The sequence below is a fragment of the Numenius arquata genome, chromosome 14 (assembly GCF_964106895.1).
Source record: "Numenius arquata chromosome 14, bNumArq3.hap1.1, whole genome shotgun sequence".
Classification (NCBI taxonomy): Eukaryota; Metazoa; Chordata; class Aves; order Charadriiformes; family Scolopacidae; genus Numenius; species Numenius arquata.
This window is the reverse complement of record NC_133589.1, coordinates 16,229,370-16,246,785: the sequence shown is the minus strand read 5'-3', so window position 1 is coordinate 16,246,785 and position 17,416 is coordinate 16,229,370. Positions and strand designations below refer to the sequence as shown.

Below are 17,416 nucleotides of genomic sequence, written 5' to 3'. Positions count from 1 at the left end.
GTGAATATTCAGTTCTCATTTATTGACTTTTGATGTGGTTGTTGCTGGGTCAGTCAGGTGCTCTGTGGGGGATTGAGCAGGTTGTTGTGGAATCCACCTTGGTCTTTAAAGGCCAGAGACCTTAATGAGGCATTCTCAGATTGTTGTAACAGCTTTGATGCAAGCTATATGCAGTTTTGTAGTTAAAAATCCTCTGAAAACGCCTTGCTTACTCCTCCAACGCTCTGGATATGGATCACCTGCATTTCCCCTTCTGCATCTGGGGGGGCCGAGGCTGCTGAAATGCTGTAAAATGACACCCAATTCCATTCTTTAATACCTCTTCACTGGTACCTTTTAACCTTTCTCGCTTTCTTCGTGGAGACTGTGCTGGCATTGCAGATGCCTGACCAGTTGGAAGGGGCTTGGAGAAGGGCCCGGTTTGTACAGAAGAATTAGCGCTCCCATGAAACAGGCTAAAAATGGGTAATCACAAGGAACAGTCATGATCCTCGCTGCGCTTCTGTGCTTGAAGCAGTAAAGCGATCCGTGTTCTCGCATGCAGTCTCATGATGCCCCTATTGCTTTAGCAACCAGTGAGCAATGCACCAGTGTTTCCCGCAGCTCCTTCGTCAGCTCCTCTCTTGTTCCACTGAGCTCATCTGCAGGGAGCATCTGCCCTTGAGGTAGCTTTTTTTTTTTTTTTTCCTCTCCTCTCTTTGAAAGAGAATTCCCTGGACATTTTTGGGAGGGGAAAAAAAAGAGGCAAATTACTCCTCTCTGAAGCTGAACTGCTTTGTTGTTTGGGAATGATGCTTTAATCAAAGAAAGAGAATTTTAAATAGGAGAAGAGTGCCCAGAGTTGTACCCAGGCCATCACCTTGCTCTCAGCTTGTAAGCTGTGTGTACTGTGATGGTGTTGAAACAGAAATACGTTCCTGTATTTCACACACAGCTTTCATTCCTCACCGGCTCTGCAAAGCACAGGGGAGAGGTTGTCTCCGTTACTCCTGCTGTAGTTCCATCAGGGTTTCAGACCAACCCTGCTGGTGACAGTCACCACTGCCTGCTGTTGAGTGGAACGTTCCTTTCCTGCCTTCTCCCCAGCTACTCACAAGCAGAGAACTGGAGCGCTCATGGGTCAAAGCAGTTGGTTTTGCTATTTGATTGTTGCTGGATTATATTTAACCCAGCTCAGAGCCACGTTCCCGTTTGCTACGTGGTGGCTTTTGGTGGCCCGACAGGGTTGGGCGATGAGGAAGGTGAGATGGCCTCATCCAGCCACAGTGCAATAGAATTTTTCTTTTTATTTTTTTTTTTTTTTTAGCTGCTAAAAACTGTTATAAATTTGTGAAGACAGCTTGCTGCGGTTCATGTTTGTTAGTTTTGCTGTTGAGACCTTGTGTATGTGGTGGCTTTTGTACCCGTAGCAGCACTGGCAGAGCCCAGGGGTGTTCTGCTGGGCAGTGTATTCCCCTCTGAGCTCCTCAGAGTGAGTTTTCTCGTGCTCTTTGTGCCTGGCACTGACTATGTTTCTTGTTTGCTCACGAAGGAAGCACCTCTGGGAAAAAAACTTGGCATTGCAGGAGGTAACGTTGCTGGGAGATGAAGGGAGGCTTCAGTCTGAATGTGGAATGGAAGCTGTGGTTTCCAGTTAAATAAGTGCTGCTGTGTTGCGGGGGGTAGCGTGCATTTGTGAGAAATCCTAACATTTTGTTAGAGATCCCAAAAGAGAGCAAAGACAGCGCTAGTTATGCGTCTCAGTGTCATTCCAGCTCTACAAGAGAGACCTTTTCATCCTAAGGTGCTGGAGAGCCTGCCGGGCAATGCTCTCCTGAATACCCAGCTCCCCGCAGGCGTGGGGTTTCAGTGGTGGGGAGCAGTCCTCGCCTGCTGGGGCTCTGCCTCCTCTGCGCGTGGGATGCAGAGCTTCTTCCACAAAAAAGCTCTGCTCTGAGTTTGTGGAACACAGGTTTGCCGAGGTGAGTCGAGCCCCAGGACGTCTCCTTCATGGGATACCAAATCAGCGTGAGGAGGGAGCAGACTCTGATCCTGGATCTCCTGTGCGAGCGTTGTCTTCACAGTTAACCAGATAAAATGCTCCAAAACACCATCCTACTTGACCCACCTAAAATGCGAAATCTATTTCTAAACCTCAGTGTTTGTCATGCTTTTCTCAACCTTAGTGTAAGCGTCAACCACTGCAGTGTATCTCAGGTGGAGAGGCTGTATCAAGCTAGCTGTGCTCGGAGATGATACGCACATTAGCTTTTTAATTTGTTGCTTCTGGGAGGGGTGGGAAAAGGTTGCCTGTCATTTGGAGCACCTACATTTTGTTACGCTGATTCTGTAGGACAGATTGTAGGTAGATTCTGGACCTGTGCTGAAGGTGATTGCTGAACCTGGAAAGAAGGACGTGTTTCTATAATAAAAACATCTGGATGCTTGTAAGCTGAGCTCAGCAGTAGCGGAGCACTACCATCGTCATTAAAGCACTACCATCTGTGCAGACTAAGAAGAGCCTTTCTTGGAGCATAAAGGAAAAAAGCCTTAATGGAAAAAAAGAGCCATTCATGAAAACCCTTCCATTTTAGAGTAAATCACACTTGCTCCTAGCTAGAGGGACTGCAAATCTTTCCGTAATGCCTCCATAACCATTCAGATTAGTTACTGCTTCTGTAATGACTCATTTTAAAACAACTTTTGTGCTGTCTATGCATTGCACCCAGGGAAGCGAATGTACGTTTGGCTCAGTCCTTTCATCATGCACGTGAAAAACTTCCACTCTGAAACTTCAAGGGAAACGGCTTGGGTGGAGCCTTTTATTTTAATTCTCTCCTGATACTTATTTCTCTGAAACTGTAACTCTGTGAACTTGATATTTGAGAGTGTTTTCCTGAGTTGTTCTTAGGAGGAAGCAGCATTTGTGGTGCTCTCATCCACCTGAATCAATTCATTTGACTTTGCAGTTAATCCAGAATCCCAGTGACCTTCCACATGCTTCGCCTCCTGAAATTTGCACTGTAGTGCATCACCTTACAGATGAATGAAACAAATCTGTGGTGGAGTTTTCAGAGCTGAAGTTCCCTTTAGTCAGTCCCAGGGTTTCTCTCTTCCAGGCAACCAGGTTTCTACGTTTAGAACTGTCAGTGCTGTTAATTAAATTAGTCTCTAGCACTCACAGTAAAGGTTTTGGGTGGTTCTCGCCCTGGGATATGGGAGTGAAAGAGGGGAGGGAAGGCAAACAAGCAATATTGGAAAGAGCTGACCCTTACTGCTCCCTGTCCCTTCTCTGGAAAACAAGTTAAAATGGAATTATTTCCACTGTAATGATTTATTCTAGGTTCCCTCCCCCCGCATTTCTACTGTTGGCAGTGGCTATCACTAGTACAGGGAAGGCGTGAGCTACCAAGTATTTTCTATGTCTTGTGCTCTTTTATACTTGTGAATTAAAAACTGCACAGACCAGCTGTTCTCTGGGAAGCACTCATTTAGATTTTTTTTTTAAATTTATTTCCTTGTGTGGTTTTTTTTTTTTTTTTTCTAGGAAACTACTTTGCAAGTCACTTCTTCATGGGAGGCGAGAAGTTTGACACCCCTCACCCTGAGGGCTACCTTTTTGGCGAGAACATGGATCTAAACTTCCTCGGGAATAGACCTGTTCAGGCAAGTTTCCTATATGCTGTCTATTTTATCCTTTTGTTTTCTGCCTGTTTTGGAAAATCTTGTGTAGGGCTTGTAGAGGAGGATAGCACAGATCTGAGACCCTTGCTACGTGGGGAGTGTCATTCCAGTCTGAGGGGCAAGGAGTGTTTCCCCACCCCGTGTCCCAGCTTGCTGGCTGCTGTAGCTGTTCAGATGCAAGCAGAGTTTTTCTAAGAAGCAGTATTCACCTTCTAGGCTTATTTTCACTTAGGACAGAAGGAAAAAGTAATGGGGGAAGAAGGACAGGGACTCAGGAGCGCAGATTTTGGGACTAATTGTGATTGCCTGCCTGAGTGAGTGTAAAACATGTTGCGGAGAGGAGAAGGCTGGGAAGCAGGTCCACTCTCAGAGCCTGGGCTCCTGGGCACATTGGATGGATTCCAGCCAGTGTTCAACATGTGCTCTCCATGTAAATGAGTGGCCTGACTGGGTGTAGGGCAGTATTAAGACAGATCTTGATATTTGGTGATTTTTGTTTGCTTTGTAACCTAGGTGAGCTGCTCAGAAAGTCTCTCCTTTAGTTTTCCCGGTTGGAACACGGAGCTGGGCTCATGTGTTTTAGGAGACTGAGAAAAGCTACCTTCTTGAGTGATTGACGTGTTTTTTTGTTGTGAACAGGGAATACCACTGTTGTGAGGGACAGACAGGAATTTTATGTGTGTTAAGTATTGGATTTCTCTTGCATCTCAGAACTGCTTAAAAAGAACCAAAAGGTTAACAGAGTAGGAGCCATTTGGAGATGTTTTCAGAGTGCTGGAGAAGAAGAAGAGCTGCTTGTTTTGCCAGCTATTTTCCTAGTTGTTTCTGCAGCTTCAAAGCACGAAAACGAGAAATTGATGTCATGGTTCTCATCTTCAGAAAAGCTGTGACTATTAGTTAATTCATGCTTGTAGTGCTGGGAGGCAGTTCAGCATCTCCCCTGTTTTACAGATAGGGAAACTGAGGCAAGGCGACTCAATGTTTGAATTGGACTGGTGATGGTTCTGCTTTCTGAGCTGTCTTCGGGCTGTACCACTGGTCTTCTCAGCACCACAGTTAGTTAACAGGACTCTGCAGGGTAGGACGAAGGAGAATCCGGAAAGCCCTTCTTCAAGCAGAAAGTGCAGATGAGCAACAGAACTAGGAAGGAGGGATTTTAGATGGAAATTGTTGTGGGCATAACAGTGCTACGCAGGCATGGGGATGCTCATCCCATACCCTACACCATGTCTGCATTTGGGGCCGTGCAGGACAGCGGTTAAAAGCTGACCTCTTCTCCTTTGCTCCGTGACTAGCAGCCACACGGCGCTCCGACAAAAGCAGAAGGCGCAGCTGCTAACTCGGCATCCCGTGTGCCTGTGGCTGTAGGGACCAACCTTGCAGAGTTAAATTGCCTGCGTGTCTCAGCCTGGGTTTCCTTGTAGACATCCCAGCACTGGATTTCATCATTTCTTCAGAGGGGAGTGGGTGAGAATGCTATTAACACAGTGGGACGTTTGCCAAATAGGTTTAAGAGAGGGAGGCTGTCGTGGTATATAGTTTGCCTATGTAAAGTTAATGCCCTTTGGCAGCTCTGATTAATCTTCAAGGGAAAAAGCACTTGAACACAGAGCAGGAAAACTGCTTTCTGGACAGGGACCAAGTTTTTGCTTTGGAGTAACCGAGGTCTTGAGTGCTCTGTGTAGAGCAGTGCTACCAACCACACTACCGAGCAGCCAGGGTGCAAGGACAGTAGTTGCTGCTGAAGATCGCAGAAGACCCCGTGAATTCTCTGTTGCTGGTGGCACGGGGTCTTCTGTGACGTTCTCATGTCAGTAAGTTTTTCCCTCAGGCTCTGGCTATTGCCCCATTTCTGTGGCCTGAGGGGGCAACACGGATGGGTTGTGTCCTGGAGCTGCCCTGAAGTTCAGCTCTAGCGACATTTGGCTGCCTGATTAGGAGACTCCTCATTTCTAAGGAGACATCTATATCTGTGGTCCCTGGTACTTCTGCTCCACTGCTCCATGTCATTCACTCTCTCTACACCACTGCAGGCCACCTAGTAAATGTGTGTTTGAAGGACCCCAACTCTATTGAGGCTGCGTGGTGGCACCGTTGCTGGGTACACTTGGAGTAACCTTCTACCTGAAAGCCTGTCCTGTAGCTCTCTGCCTTTGTGTCGCGCCGTCGCTCTGACTTGGAGCACGGCTCTGTCTCTTCCTATCAAACTTGGCAGTTGTGAGAGTGGATGTTTCAGCTTCAGACTTTGCCAAGCAGATGGGAGATCCAGTAGGCAGGTCTGCAGCTGGACAGGTTGTGGTCACCACCGTAAGCAGTTCCCTTTGTATTTCTTACTGGAAGTTCTGTGGCCAGCAAGGAGAATTACAGTCTGAAGCATTATTGTCCTTTATTTAAAGCACAATCTGTGAGAGGTCTCTTGACTGTCGAATAGAATGAGGCCCCCTATCCTTGTCTCTTTCTTTTCTTTTCCAGAACATTTGCCCCATTGTTTCAGAATAAAAAGAGGTTTTCCCCCCTTAATCCAGGCCTTGGGCATGCTGATTAGCAGTCAAGTAACTGTTTGCATGCTGTAACGCACATGGAGGAGCTGCATTTCTTCTGCTCAAGCTGGAGGTGGTTTCTTTAGTAGAAATAAAAGCTTGTGAGAGCAAGGCTTTCTGCGCTGAGAATTCAGGGTGCAGAAAAAAGATCTTGTGAAAATGCTCTTTCTTAAAGTGTGTACTCCCAATATGAGCTATTGCTGGGCCAGAGCAGGATTTTCACCCTGAAAAATGCTTGATTTATCTGTAAATAGAATTCTTTATTACTATTCCTTGTGGCTGCTCTACTGAGTACCCTTAAATGTAGATGTTTCATGGTTTGGGTAAATTGTGTGCCAGGTAACATGCTGTTACCTTTTATAGTATAATAATAGGAGAATTATTTGCCATTTTGTTCCAGTTTCCCTATGTCACTCCAGCTCCACACGAACCAGTGAAGACACTGCGAAGTTTGGTGAATATCCGCAAAGACTCTCTCCGACTTGTGAGGTACTGTTATTGCCTGAACCTTTCATTTATTCAACCCAGCAACCTGTCATCCAGAGCCAAACTGTATTTGATAAGGTTTTGGAGAAGTAGCTGAATTCCACATCCTTGTTGCTAGATGTATCCAGAGGTTTCTGTGTTCCCCTGTGATCAGAGCTTTCAGCTGATTTATATGCTCCTTATCCATAGACTTGAGCAATCTGTGTTTCCAAACAGGACCAGCGAGGTATCTGTCTTTACAGGACAGACTAGAGTGATAAACGAAGCCATGAAATCATTAGCATGAATGAAAGATACCAGTCAGGTCAATAAACCCTACGGACGGATTCCTTTCTGCATTCTTGTGCAAGGAGAAGCCAGAAAATAGCTGATTCTGGTGCAAGTCACAGGCCGGGAAGACTGATTGCTCTTGAGTGAAACTTCCTCAGGTTTCTGCTGCTGCCAAGATAAAGTTTGGTCTTAGTGTTAGGCATTCGTTTAGATGGCTTGTGTCCCACGCGTAGGGGAAGGAGGTCTGGATAATCATGGAGATCTGTTACCTTTCACTGCTCTACACTGAGATCTAAATCACCACTAGCTGGATTAAATGCAATGGCTAACACTACAGCCTGATGATCAGAGGGCTGGAGCCCCTCGGCTGTGAGGACAGGCTGAGAGAGTTGGGGGAGTTCAGCCTGGAGAAGAGAAGGCTCCGGGGAGACCTCAGAGTCCCTTCCAGTCCCTGAAGGGGCTCCAGGAAAGCTGGGGAGGGACTCTTGATGAGGGAGGGGAGCCATAGGAGGAGGGGGAAGGGTTTGACACTGAAAGAGGGGAGATTGAGATGAGATGTGGGGAAGAACTTCTTTGCTGTGAGGGTGGTGAGAGCCTGGCCCAGGTTGCCCAGAGAAGCTGTGGCTGCCCCATCCCTGGAGGGGTTCAAGGCCAGGTTGGAGGGGACTTGGAGCAACCTGGTCTGGTGGGAGGTGTCCGTGCCCAGGGCAGGGGGTGGCACTGGATGATCTTTAAGGTCCCTTCCAACCTGAACCATTGCATGATTCTATGATGTGGCTGCCCTCTTTCAAACGGAAGGATGAAGTACTGGGGCCCAGCACACAGCGCTTTGTTTTGGTCTGAGCGACCGGGCAGATGTCCAGGCAGAGCATTTCTCGAAGATCCTTGAGTCGCTCTGAATTCTGTGTTTCAGGCTGGAGTGCTGGCAGGGGGCCAGCTTCAACTCCCAGCCAAGGTGGCTCTGAGAGTGTGGCGTAACCTGAGTAATTTGAGTCATAACCACACGAAACCCTCGGTTTGTTTTTGTGTGAAAACTGAAGGTTAGTTTTTTTGTTTTGTTTTGTTTTTTAAATGAGCAATACCTGTGGTTTCAAAACTGATTGAACAGGAAGAGAGGGAAGAACTTCTGAAAAAGTAACCATTGGTAAACTGCTCTGAATGCTGTCTGGCTTTTTCAGCTAAAAGGTGAAGTTCTTCTCTAGGAAAAAGTCTGGCTTTCCTCCCACGCTTGCTGTGGAAAGGGTATGTTGTTCTCCTTGCAGGCATCCACGTAAGCAGTGGAACATCTCTCAGAAGCTAGATGGGAAGTGGCTCTTTCACTGGGAGAGGGCTTGCTGGGAATGGAGGAGTTGGTGGGGTTTAGTATGTACAGTTCTGTTGTTCTGTTTTCTGTGGTTGCACGTCCTGTCCCCCTGAGCAGAGTTGCAGCTCTGGGCTGTTTGAAATGTAGTGTCCATGCACCCTGACAGTGTCTAGGTTTGCATCTGTCTAATTCTTGATACTATCGGTTCTTTCTCTGCCTCGTGAGTTCTCACAGGCTCTTGTGCTGCTGTGTTAGTGCTGACAACACCACCACCACCATTACTCTATTTAATTTTGTACTGATATGGACCCAAAATGAGATTTTAATCGCCGGTCCCCCAGGGCACATTCTGTCTCGTGCTTTTTTACCATTCTGTACTAGAGGCTTTTCCTTTCTCCCTCTGTGCACGTAAAGACACTTTGTGCCCTCTCCAGCTTGGCTTATTCACAGCCAGTGGTTGAGGCTTGCATGTTCTTTCCAGGACTAGTTCAGTTTAATTTATGACCTCCTCCATCAAAAATAAGATACTGAGCCAAGCGTCTAGGTGTAAAGTATGTTCTGGTGGTCAAGTCCTCTCAAGCCCTTTTGGTTTTCCTTGTGTTTAATTGAAAATTCATTGTTCAACAGTGAAGAGGGTGTTGATCAATAATTAAGAGTATAGGACTTTATGGAGGAATTTGAGGAAACGTCCACTCTGGGCTTCCTGCCTGGCTCTGACCAGACAAAATTCTGAGCTTTGCCAAATTCTGAATATTTACAGCAGCTATGGAGAGAAGCAATAAACCTGTGGATAATGGTGTTGAAGTTCTGAGTCTTCAACACCTCGTTTGAGTGCTTGATTTCTAGCAGGATGAGACTCTGTGAAACTTGGAAGAGGGTAACGTGGGTTTTGCTGTTAACCACTAACAGAAGAAGACTGCCTCATGTCTGTCCTGTGTCCCTCTTTTGGCCGTGGACTGGAAGCTTTATTTCAGAGCTAAGGTACTCACGAGGCAATCTGTTTCGTGGAAGAGTTGTGTCCTGGGACAGTCTCTCTGCTTCAGCGTGGGCTGTGGGCTTCAGCCAGCATCATGGACCAGAAGTGCTGAAGGAATCAGTAACTATAGTGGTTTGGGAATGTGTCTGAAGCAACAGCAATATCGTGGAGAGTAGTGAGACCAGTGAGCGTTTTGGATAAGGGCCAGAGAGGGAGGTGGATGATAGGGACCGAGGGGAGACAGCTGAGTCCCCGGCACAGTGGAGCTGAGCTTGATCCTTGGTGTGGTTCATCCCATGGTGGAGGTGGTGGTCGTGCTTGAACTGCTTGCTCTGCAGCCCTGAATAGTGCTGAACTGCATACACATCTCTGCAGAACCCCCAGATAGGAAAGCCTCCATTTGATGATGGTCTTCCCACATGAAAGTCAGTGTTAATGGAGATGTCAGCTAGTTCTTACTTCATTTAGTGCCTGCTCTGACACTGTTGTAATGCTTATCTCGCAATACTACGTCAAGTAATACTTAGCATTTATCCTGCATGTCTACTAAGTTGTTGGTCAAACTTTTTAATCTCCTCAAAGGATGAAATCAGGTTTGACTCGACCTATTTCTATCAAATTGTCATGGCTGCTGTTAATTATATTTTTATCTTTTAATTCTTTAACAGACAAACAAAAAATTCCAGCATTTCCATTGTTTTACCCAGAAGTGATGACAGACCAAGTGGCCTCAGCTCCCTTGGTCATCCTGCTTTGCCTTTTTCACCATAACATGGGATCAGCTATTTGTTCTCAAAGGTGGTCAGTCTCTTCTGCTCTATACACGTGACTGTGAAGGCTGTGTGATTGACTTGTGGGCATGACTGAAAGGCACACCTAGCAAAGTCACTGATTTCTAAATTTGTGCATGCGTCTGTGGCCACCTCACATCAGCACTGCCTGTAGGACTTGACTAAACGTACACGGTGAGCTTCAAGTGCAGGTGGAGACAGAAGAGCTCTTGAACCACCTGAACCACCTCCTTGTCTGCCACGTCCCTTGCAAAGAAAGAAGGAATGCAAAATGTGTGACTTTGTCCTGTTAGTCACTTGAAGTTATGTCCCACCGTTACTGCACCTTAAGGTGGAATGTGAGATGTCTCAGCCTCTCAAAGTATGCACCAAAGCAGTCCTTGCCTGTTCCTTGGTCCAGGTACCCGCTGGTGTAGCTGCTTATGCAGTCCTTCCTCACCTGAGCTCCTTGCTGTGTGGCAGATGATTTTCTTAACCTCAAGCTCCAGGCATGTTGCAATGGGAAGGTGGGTACACAGCCTTGCTGTGACTGTCACCATTTAAGCACGGTTACCTTGTCCCCTGCTCGAGTGATGCTGCTTCAGGCAGAGAGGACTCTGGCTCTGCTTCTTCCCAGCAGATGCATCCTCCAGAAACCTTCTCTTCAGCCACTGTAGCCGGTAATGGCCCCTCAGTGGTTTTCTAGGGCAACAGATCTAGTCTTATCTTGGTTTAACCCCTTTTCTCCTTGAAAGGATGGAAGCACGTTCCGAGTGCTGGCAGGGAGGTGCAGAAGTGGAGCTGGGAGCAGGAGGGCGACCTGCAAACCCGTACGCTTTGTGTGACTTCACTGAGAAGACAAAACAGCCAATGGTTTTAGCGACGACATCTTGTTTTGTGTGATCTGCCCTCCCCCAGGTCTCCCACCTTATTACTTGAGGCTGTTCTAGGTATCTAGATCTGTGTTGTTGATCTGTAGCTCATGCGTGTGCTGGGCATCTCTATTTTAACACCTGCCTTTACATGCAGGGAGTATAGGTCTCTGAAGTAGCCTCCATGTGTGCCTGCCTGGAAGGGTGCTGGTTCTCCCCCACCCCATTTCTTCTGGAAGTGTCTCGTAGCCTGGATTCTTCTCTGCTGACCTCGGACCAACGGAGGGCAACGCAGCAAGAGATAATTTGCAGAAGCTTGTGCTGCTGTTTTCTTGGACATACACAACACTTGTGAGCGGATTGTTGCCATCTGTGTTCTTGGGTCAGTCCAGCACAAAATGTTGATGCTCCCCTCGTGTTTTGTAGACAAACCTGCCCTGCTTGTTAGGGTGTTTCTTGTTTACAGCCTTCAAGTGCCAAGATTTTATTTTTTAAATGCAACCAGCTTGTGTGAAAATACGATCTTGCTCTATACTGTATATTGTACCCAGGCTGCTGCAGGTGTTCAGACTCTCAGTTCTTGGGATTTGTCTGTTTTTATACTGGCAGGTTGGGTGTGTTCTAGCTTGATTTGCAGTTCTGACCTAGGTGAACCTCTGGCCAAAGTCTTGTTTGGAGCTCTCCAGGTCCTTCAGAGAGGTGTGTACGCTACAGTGATTCACTAGGGTTACATTGGTACAAGTAAGTGTGTTTGGTATTTGATTATACTGCACTTAAATTTTATTATGCACCTTCTGTATAATTTAATACAGCTGAAGCTGAACGTTTCATTCTTGTTCAGTGTGGTGTCAAGTAAAATTCATGCTGGATCCCTCTTAATTGGGCAGCAGTGAATTTGGTAAATAAGGGTTCCCCTGACAATGTTTAGGTTGAGTTATGGAGGTATGCCTGGCCTGTTTCTGAGCGGAGGTTAATGAGGGGAGAGGCCGACTGCTACTGTGAAGTCGGAGATGGTGCCAAGCTTTTCCTGAATAGTTTAGCTGCTTGGCTTTGACCCAGGCATCGTGGCAATTAAGGTAATACTGATTGACAAGTGAGGCTGGAGCTGTGTGGCAAATCAAGCGGTGTTGTACACCTCTCAAAGGCAGCCTGCTGCGTTCACCACTCCTACACGGCGCGTGAAGTAACGATGGTACCTACAGCGGTAGGATTACACTGGGATTTGAATTTACGTGTGAGAATCTGCTTCTGCCCTGCCAGAGAACGACACCCGTTCTGTCTGTCACTTTGCTCTTCAAGGGAGAGGAGATCTTCTTATGGGGTGTTGTGTTGGCCGCTTGTTCCAGGATCTGCTGCTCTCCCTGGCCACCCCTGGCATTCTGTAACTCGCTGCTTGTCCGTGGCCATAGCTTGCTGCCCTGGAGCTTGCTTCCTTCCACCTTCTTCACCGGATTTGTTACCTGCCTTTTCCAGCAGCAAGGAGAAGGAGTAATACTGGGCAGTGGTGATCACACAGTGGGATCCAGCTGTACAGTAGCCTGTAGCCAAGTCATGACTCAGCTTTATGTTAGTTGAAATAGCTTCTGTGCTCGTTCTCGTATTGGTTATCACGTGTCTGTTATGCAGTTGAATGTGTTGGGTTTTGTTCATACAGTAAATGTGTACAGGCTTCAGTCATTAGCAGCATCACAGGCTTAGTTGATTTGTACATTTAAAGGTATTTGAAGTTCCTATATTTGGATGCTTTCTGATCTGAATATCATCTTCTGTGTGATACTGGAGGTAGCTTTGGTTGAGCTTCAGGAGTTCTTTGTGTTACAGAACCCCCTTTTTTTTGCCTGTCGTTCACCGCTTCATTTGCAGAGTTAAAAGAATTAGGCCTTAGATTTCTCAGGCCCATGCAGCATTTCTTTAGCCCAAATATTGAGCCTAATGTGGAGATCTAAAAGGAAGGAGGGTGTTTCTTCTCCTAAAGGTTTGACATTCAAGAGTTCACTTTCTCATTCTGTGTCCTGGCACTGTGAGGCTGGGTGAGATCCCTCAACACCGTTGTTAAAATAATTCACTTCAATAACTTCAGTCAAATCTTGGAAGAAGCTTCCTCAGAAGAAAGAATGGAAATCTCCTGGGAAGCCCCAGCTGGAAGCCCTTGGTGCCTTGACCACCCAGAACACCTGGATTGGAATACTCTTGTCTGATTTCCAGAGTGATCTTGATGATATCTCATAAATACGTGTTCTAATCCTCCGGCATTGTCTTTCAGGTATAAAGATGACGTTGACAGTCCTACTGAGGAGAGCGGGAAGCAGAAAGTCCTGTACAGCCTGGAGTTCACGTTTGATGCGGACGCCCGTGTTGCCATCACGATCTACTGCCAGGCAACAGAGGAGTTTGTTGGTGGCATGGCAGTGTAAGTCCTGGGCTAGTGGGCTCGTGAAGGGGCACAGGAGCTCTCTGGTGATGAGCCCAGCAAACATCCCTCGTTAATCACCCCAAGGATGATGGAGAGGGAAATCTCTTCTTTTTCTGTTTTGTTGTACGTATTCTGATAGCTTTAAATATTACTTTCACTTCCTTCCCCCACATAGCCAATATCCTCTCTTGTTCCCTTTTTGGTTTGTTTTTGGGGTGCGGGGAAACCATTCTGTGTGCAGCAAAGGAGAGGAACTCACAGCTGCGTGTTTTGTCAGCAAGATGTTCTATGAAATTTACAAAAACCAGCCACCCTCCCCTTCAAATACTACCTGTTTTTTGTCAGATCACCTAACTCACTGGATTTCTGTGTTCCCCGTGACGGGAGCATCTGGGCCACCAAAATAAAGTTCAGTCTGACATTTACATAGCGAGTCTGTGAAACTGAGGCCCGGCCAAAGCCCCTTTTGGGATGAATGACCACCTCAACACAGGCTGGTGTGAGCTGGCTATCAGGAGGATTTACTGCCTGAAACCCTGTCTGTGTGTTTTCTGCCGGGTACACGTATTAGCCTTTGGCTACCTGTAGAAAGAATGGTCAAAACATCATCTGTGGAGTCTTTCTCGTGTCCTGGTAGTTCATCCCTACAGATTTTGAAACCTTTTTGTCTAAATCGACATGTTTAAATCATTCCAATCAACACTGTATCCCATAAAACTATGAAAAATTTCCTCTCTAATATATATTAAGAGCGAAGGTGGCTGAAACGTGCTGTCCCTGGTGTGAATTGGGTACACGTGAGCTGCTGGCACATTACGGCAGGGCTTCCGATGGCCATGGGACAAAGAATTTGTCTTGCTCTATGGACAGAGGAAGATTCAGGCTGCAGAAGCTCTTGGCTTCCTCTTGTAGAGGCTTTTGGCTGCTCAGCGGCTCTGTGCACGTCATGCTGACGGCTTCTGCAGTGGTGCTCTGGATTTGGGGGTGAGCTTACGTTGTATCCAAGGGATCTGCGGAGGTTTCAGCAGGGAGAAACATGCCTGACAAACAATAAAATGGCTTATGTGTTTTATGCAACATATAAACATCCCACTAATGATCCATGAATAGTGTATTTTTAGAAATGAGACATGCTCAACGCTCCCATCCAGATGTGCATTCTCCAAACTGGAGGATATCCCGATCCAGAATTTTTGTTTAGGCCCCTTCTCTTCTTCTGTTTGAAGCCTATGGCTGCCTTTATTTTGGGGAGGTAATAAATTAGCTCCTTTTAAGTGCTTGAAAAATATCTCTCGACAAACCCTGAAAACACTTTCTCTTTAGATGCAGTTTTTCCTGAGCAGAGCTGAATGCAGCAGGATGCCTTAGAAACCCTGATAAAGTTTCCATGTTCTGTCTCTTAGGTCCTTAGGTTTCCTGTGAATTTAGTGCTAGTGAAGGTGTTGGAATGGCAGCCTTGGAGATTGAAGTCCTCTTTTCCTAATGCAGGTACAACGTGGAGAGGTGGCCCGTGTCCCTTGTGTTGCCCTGCAGTGTTCCTTGGGTTTTCACCTAAGAAGGAAACCATCTGTGGGCTAATGGGGAGAACCGAGGGCCTCTATGGCCAGGGTGGATGTATTTACATTGCCAGGCTTCAGCCATGGCTAAAGTCTTTTTTTAAATCTTGATTTTAATCTTGTTTTGCTTATTCACATGTTGGTTTACGTCAAAGAACTTTGTCGCTGCTCAGTAACAATGAAACGCTTGCATTTACAACTCACTGTAAATCTCATATCAAAGTTTTTGCTACGTTTTCCAAAGACCTTAAGTCTATAAAGAATATGCATATATTTAAAATGTATTTTTTCAGACTCCTAGTTTTGCATTTTGTTATGTCAAAATGGCAAAACCCAAAGTTATTCTATAAAAAAAGATACTTTTTTTTTAACCCATGTCTCGAGCCAAGCCGTGTTGGGATGGAAGTGCAACTGAATCACCCGAGCCCAGCGGTGTAGCATTCTCGTTGGTTAAACTGCTCCATGTTGGACTCTTTAGAAACTGTCTTGTCAAGTTGTGCCTTGAATAGTAATAGCTTAATGGCAGTGTTATAGTTACCGAATATAACTGTTTCTGGACAGAGTGTGTTTTCGGTCTTCTGTAACTAGTAGCTCTCCTCTCAGAACTCTGCTGGTTGATTGGAGGAGGAAAACACAGTTTTTGGTTCACTTAAGAACACGTTTTACTGAAATTTAATGCCATGCACTAAGCCAGTGACTGTTACCAGTACTGTTGTCTGTTCTTTAAAGCTTATGCAGCAAACGCGAACTACCTAATTGCTTTTTAAATTTAATTTGAACAATTCCTAGGTAGAGTTTCTGTAAGTTAACACAACTGTCAACTTCAAAGAATTTTTTTTTTTTTTTTTAAATATGTATTTTTTAATCCACCCTGTCCATGGTTCACTGAGAGATGGATCTCTGTTCAGATGGCGGAGGAGAAGCCTTTGTTCATGAACCCTACCTGCCTCTGCACGAAACCAGGATCATTAGTCAGCAGTCATTACCTCGCTAACGAAACGTAGCTGACGATACTGTGCTGCCCTGCTAGGGCGGCAGCAGTCCCCAGTACACTAAACCTTTACGTCAAAAGGCAAAGCACTCGGATTCCGCTTTTGCGTCCACTACTGGCCTTTAATTTAATAAATCATACTTTAATTTCCCTGTAGTATAGGAGTGATGAACTGTCCGTCCCTGCTCTGGGCTTCTCGGACAATAAATAAGGGGCGGGGGGCTGGACCAGAAGCCAGGGACCCTTTTGGAAGGCACGATCCTGATTTCATGCAGATGTGTAGGTAATAAGGGTTGGGGGAAGTGAGATACAAATATAGACTTTATAAGCTGCTTTAATTCAACCCAGGCTATTTTTCCATGCAGAAGTGGCTCATGAAGCACGTCTTGGGGCTAATGCAGCTGCCCGAAGTAGGCATCTCTGCTTCTCTGGGTTTGCTGGCTGCTAGTAAAAACCTTTTGAAGCTCTGATTTCAGCTTTGCAAAGCAATTCTGAAAGGGCAGTGCTATAATTACTTTGATTTATTCTTTTCAAATTCTAGTGGAAAAAAAAATAAATCTGGGCTGCATTCTTAGAGCTCTTAAGTGGAGGCAGTGCATTTTTAGTGCACTAATAGGAATGCAGCTTCCCCCTGCCTGGGCTGGTAGTTTTTCCTTTTTCTCAATTTCTTTTGGTGCTAACAGCTACAGTCAAGGAACAAGCATGTGCAAAAGCTGCACTGCGTATAAATTCAAAACTTCTTCTATTGCTGTGTCCCAGCACTTGATTGTGAAGAAGATACTCTTTAAAACAAACCACTTTTTTTTTTTCCACTCTCCTAAATTGATGCTAAATCCTGAAATGGGAGAAACTTTCTGGACCTGTATCAAAAGCAGAAATTTTCTCCTAGTCCCTGGCCTGCAGCATGGCTCCTTAGAAGCGCTAAACAAGTTATTCTTGCTTCTCTGCCGAAACAACCGCCAATCCTGATAGAATCAGCGCTCCTGCTCCTGCGAAACTCCTGCTGGGAACTCATCAGTCTGGGGTGAGAGGAGGGAGGGCAGGGAAGGCGGCTCTCCCCGAGCACAGGCACTGCTTATTGTAGAGCCTCTGCTCCTCTGAGGGCCACAAGGCTCTGTGTGCTGTGGTGCTGCCTTCAGGATTAGTTGGTCTCCATGGCCAAAGGGAAAGCCTTTCTGCCTACAAGCCAGGAAGCTTCCTCCTGGAGTTGTTTGGGCTCTGTTTAAAAGTCGGTGGCTTTATCAGTGAGCGCTGCCTGTCCTAACCTGTCTCGAAGGAGCGTTCAGCAGACTTTCCCAGGTAATCGCGCTGGGAGATGTGCTCAGCTATACCCTTTCCCAGCCAAGATCTTGGGAACACGTAGCTCCCAACTGCTGCCCGCCTCTGGTCCTGAACTGTTGAACTCTGAGTTTCATGGGGAGCTCTGTCGTCACCGCTGTGGGACTGCAGTTGACCAGTGAAATCTGGAGAAGGTGAATGTGTGGCTGGTGGTGACTGTAGAGGTGTCTTCACCTCTGCAGCCCCACGCCTGGGGAAAGGTACCCAGCATTTTCTGGTGCTACAGCAGATATCTGTT

General features: G+C 46.3%; 1 protein-coding gene across 2 annotated transcripts in view; it reads left to right on the top strand.

Moving 5' to 3' along the window:
* The window catches only part of MGRN1 (mahogunin ring finger 1), a 56,402-nt gene that overhangs the window by 2,978 nt on the left and 36,008 nt on the right, over positions 1-17,416 (top strand). For both annotated transcript variants that reach the window (XM_074158273.1, XM_074158274.1), the window contains exons 2-4: positions 3,527-3,645; positions 6,604-6,692; positions 13,144-13,290. In XM_074158273.1, coding sequence (XP_074014374.1) covers positions 3,527-3,645; positions 6,604-6,692; positions 13,144-13,290 — 355 coding nt within the window. The remainder of the gene's footprint in view (positions 1-3,526; positions 3,646-6,603; positions 6,693-13,143; positions 13,291-17,416) is intronic.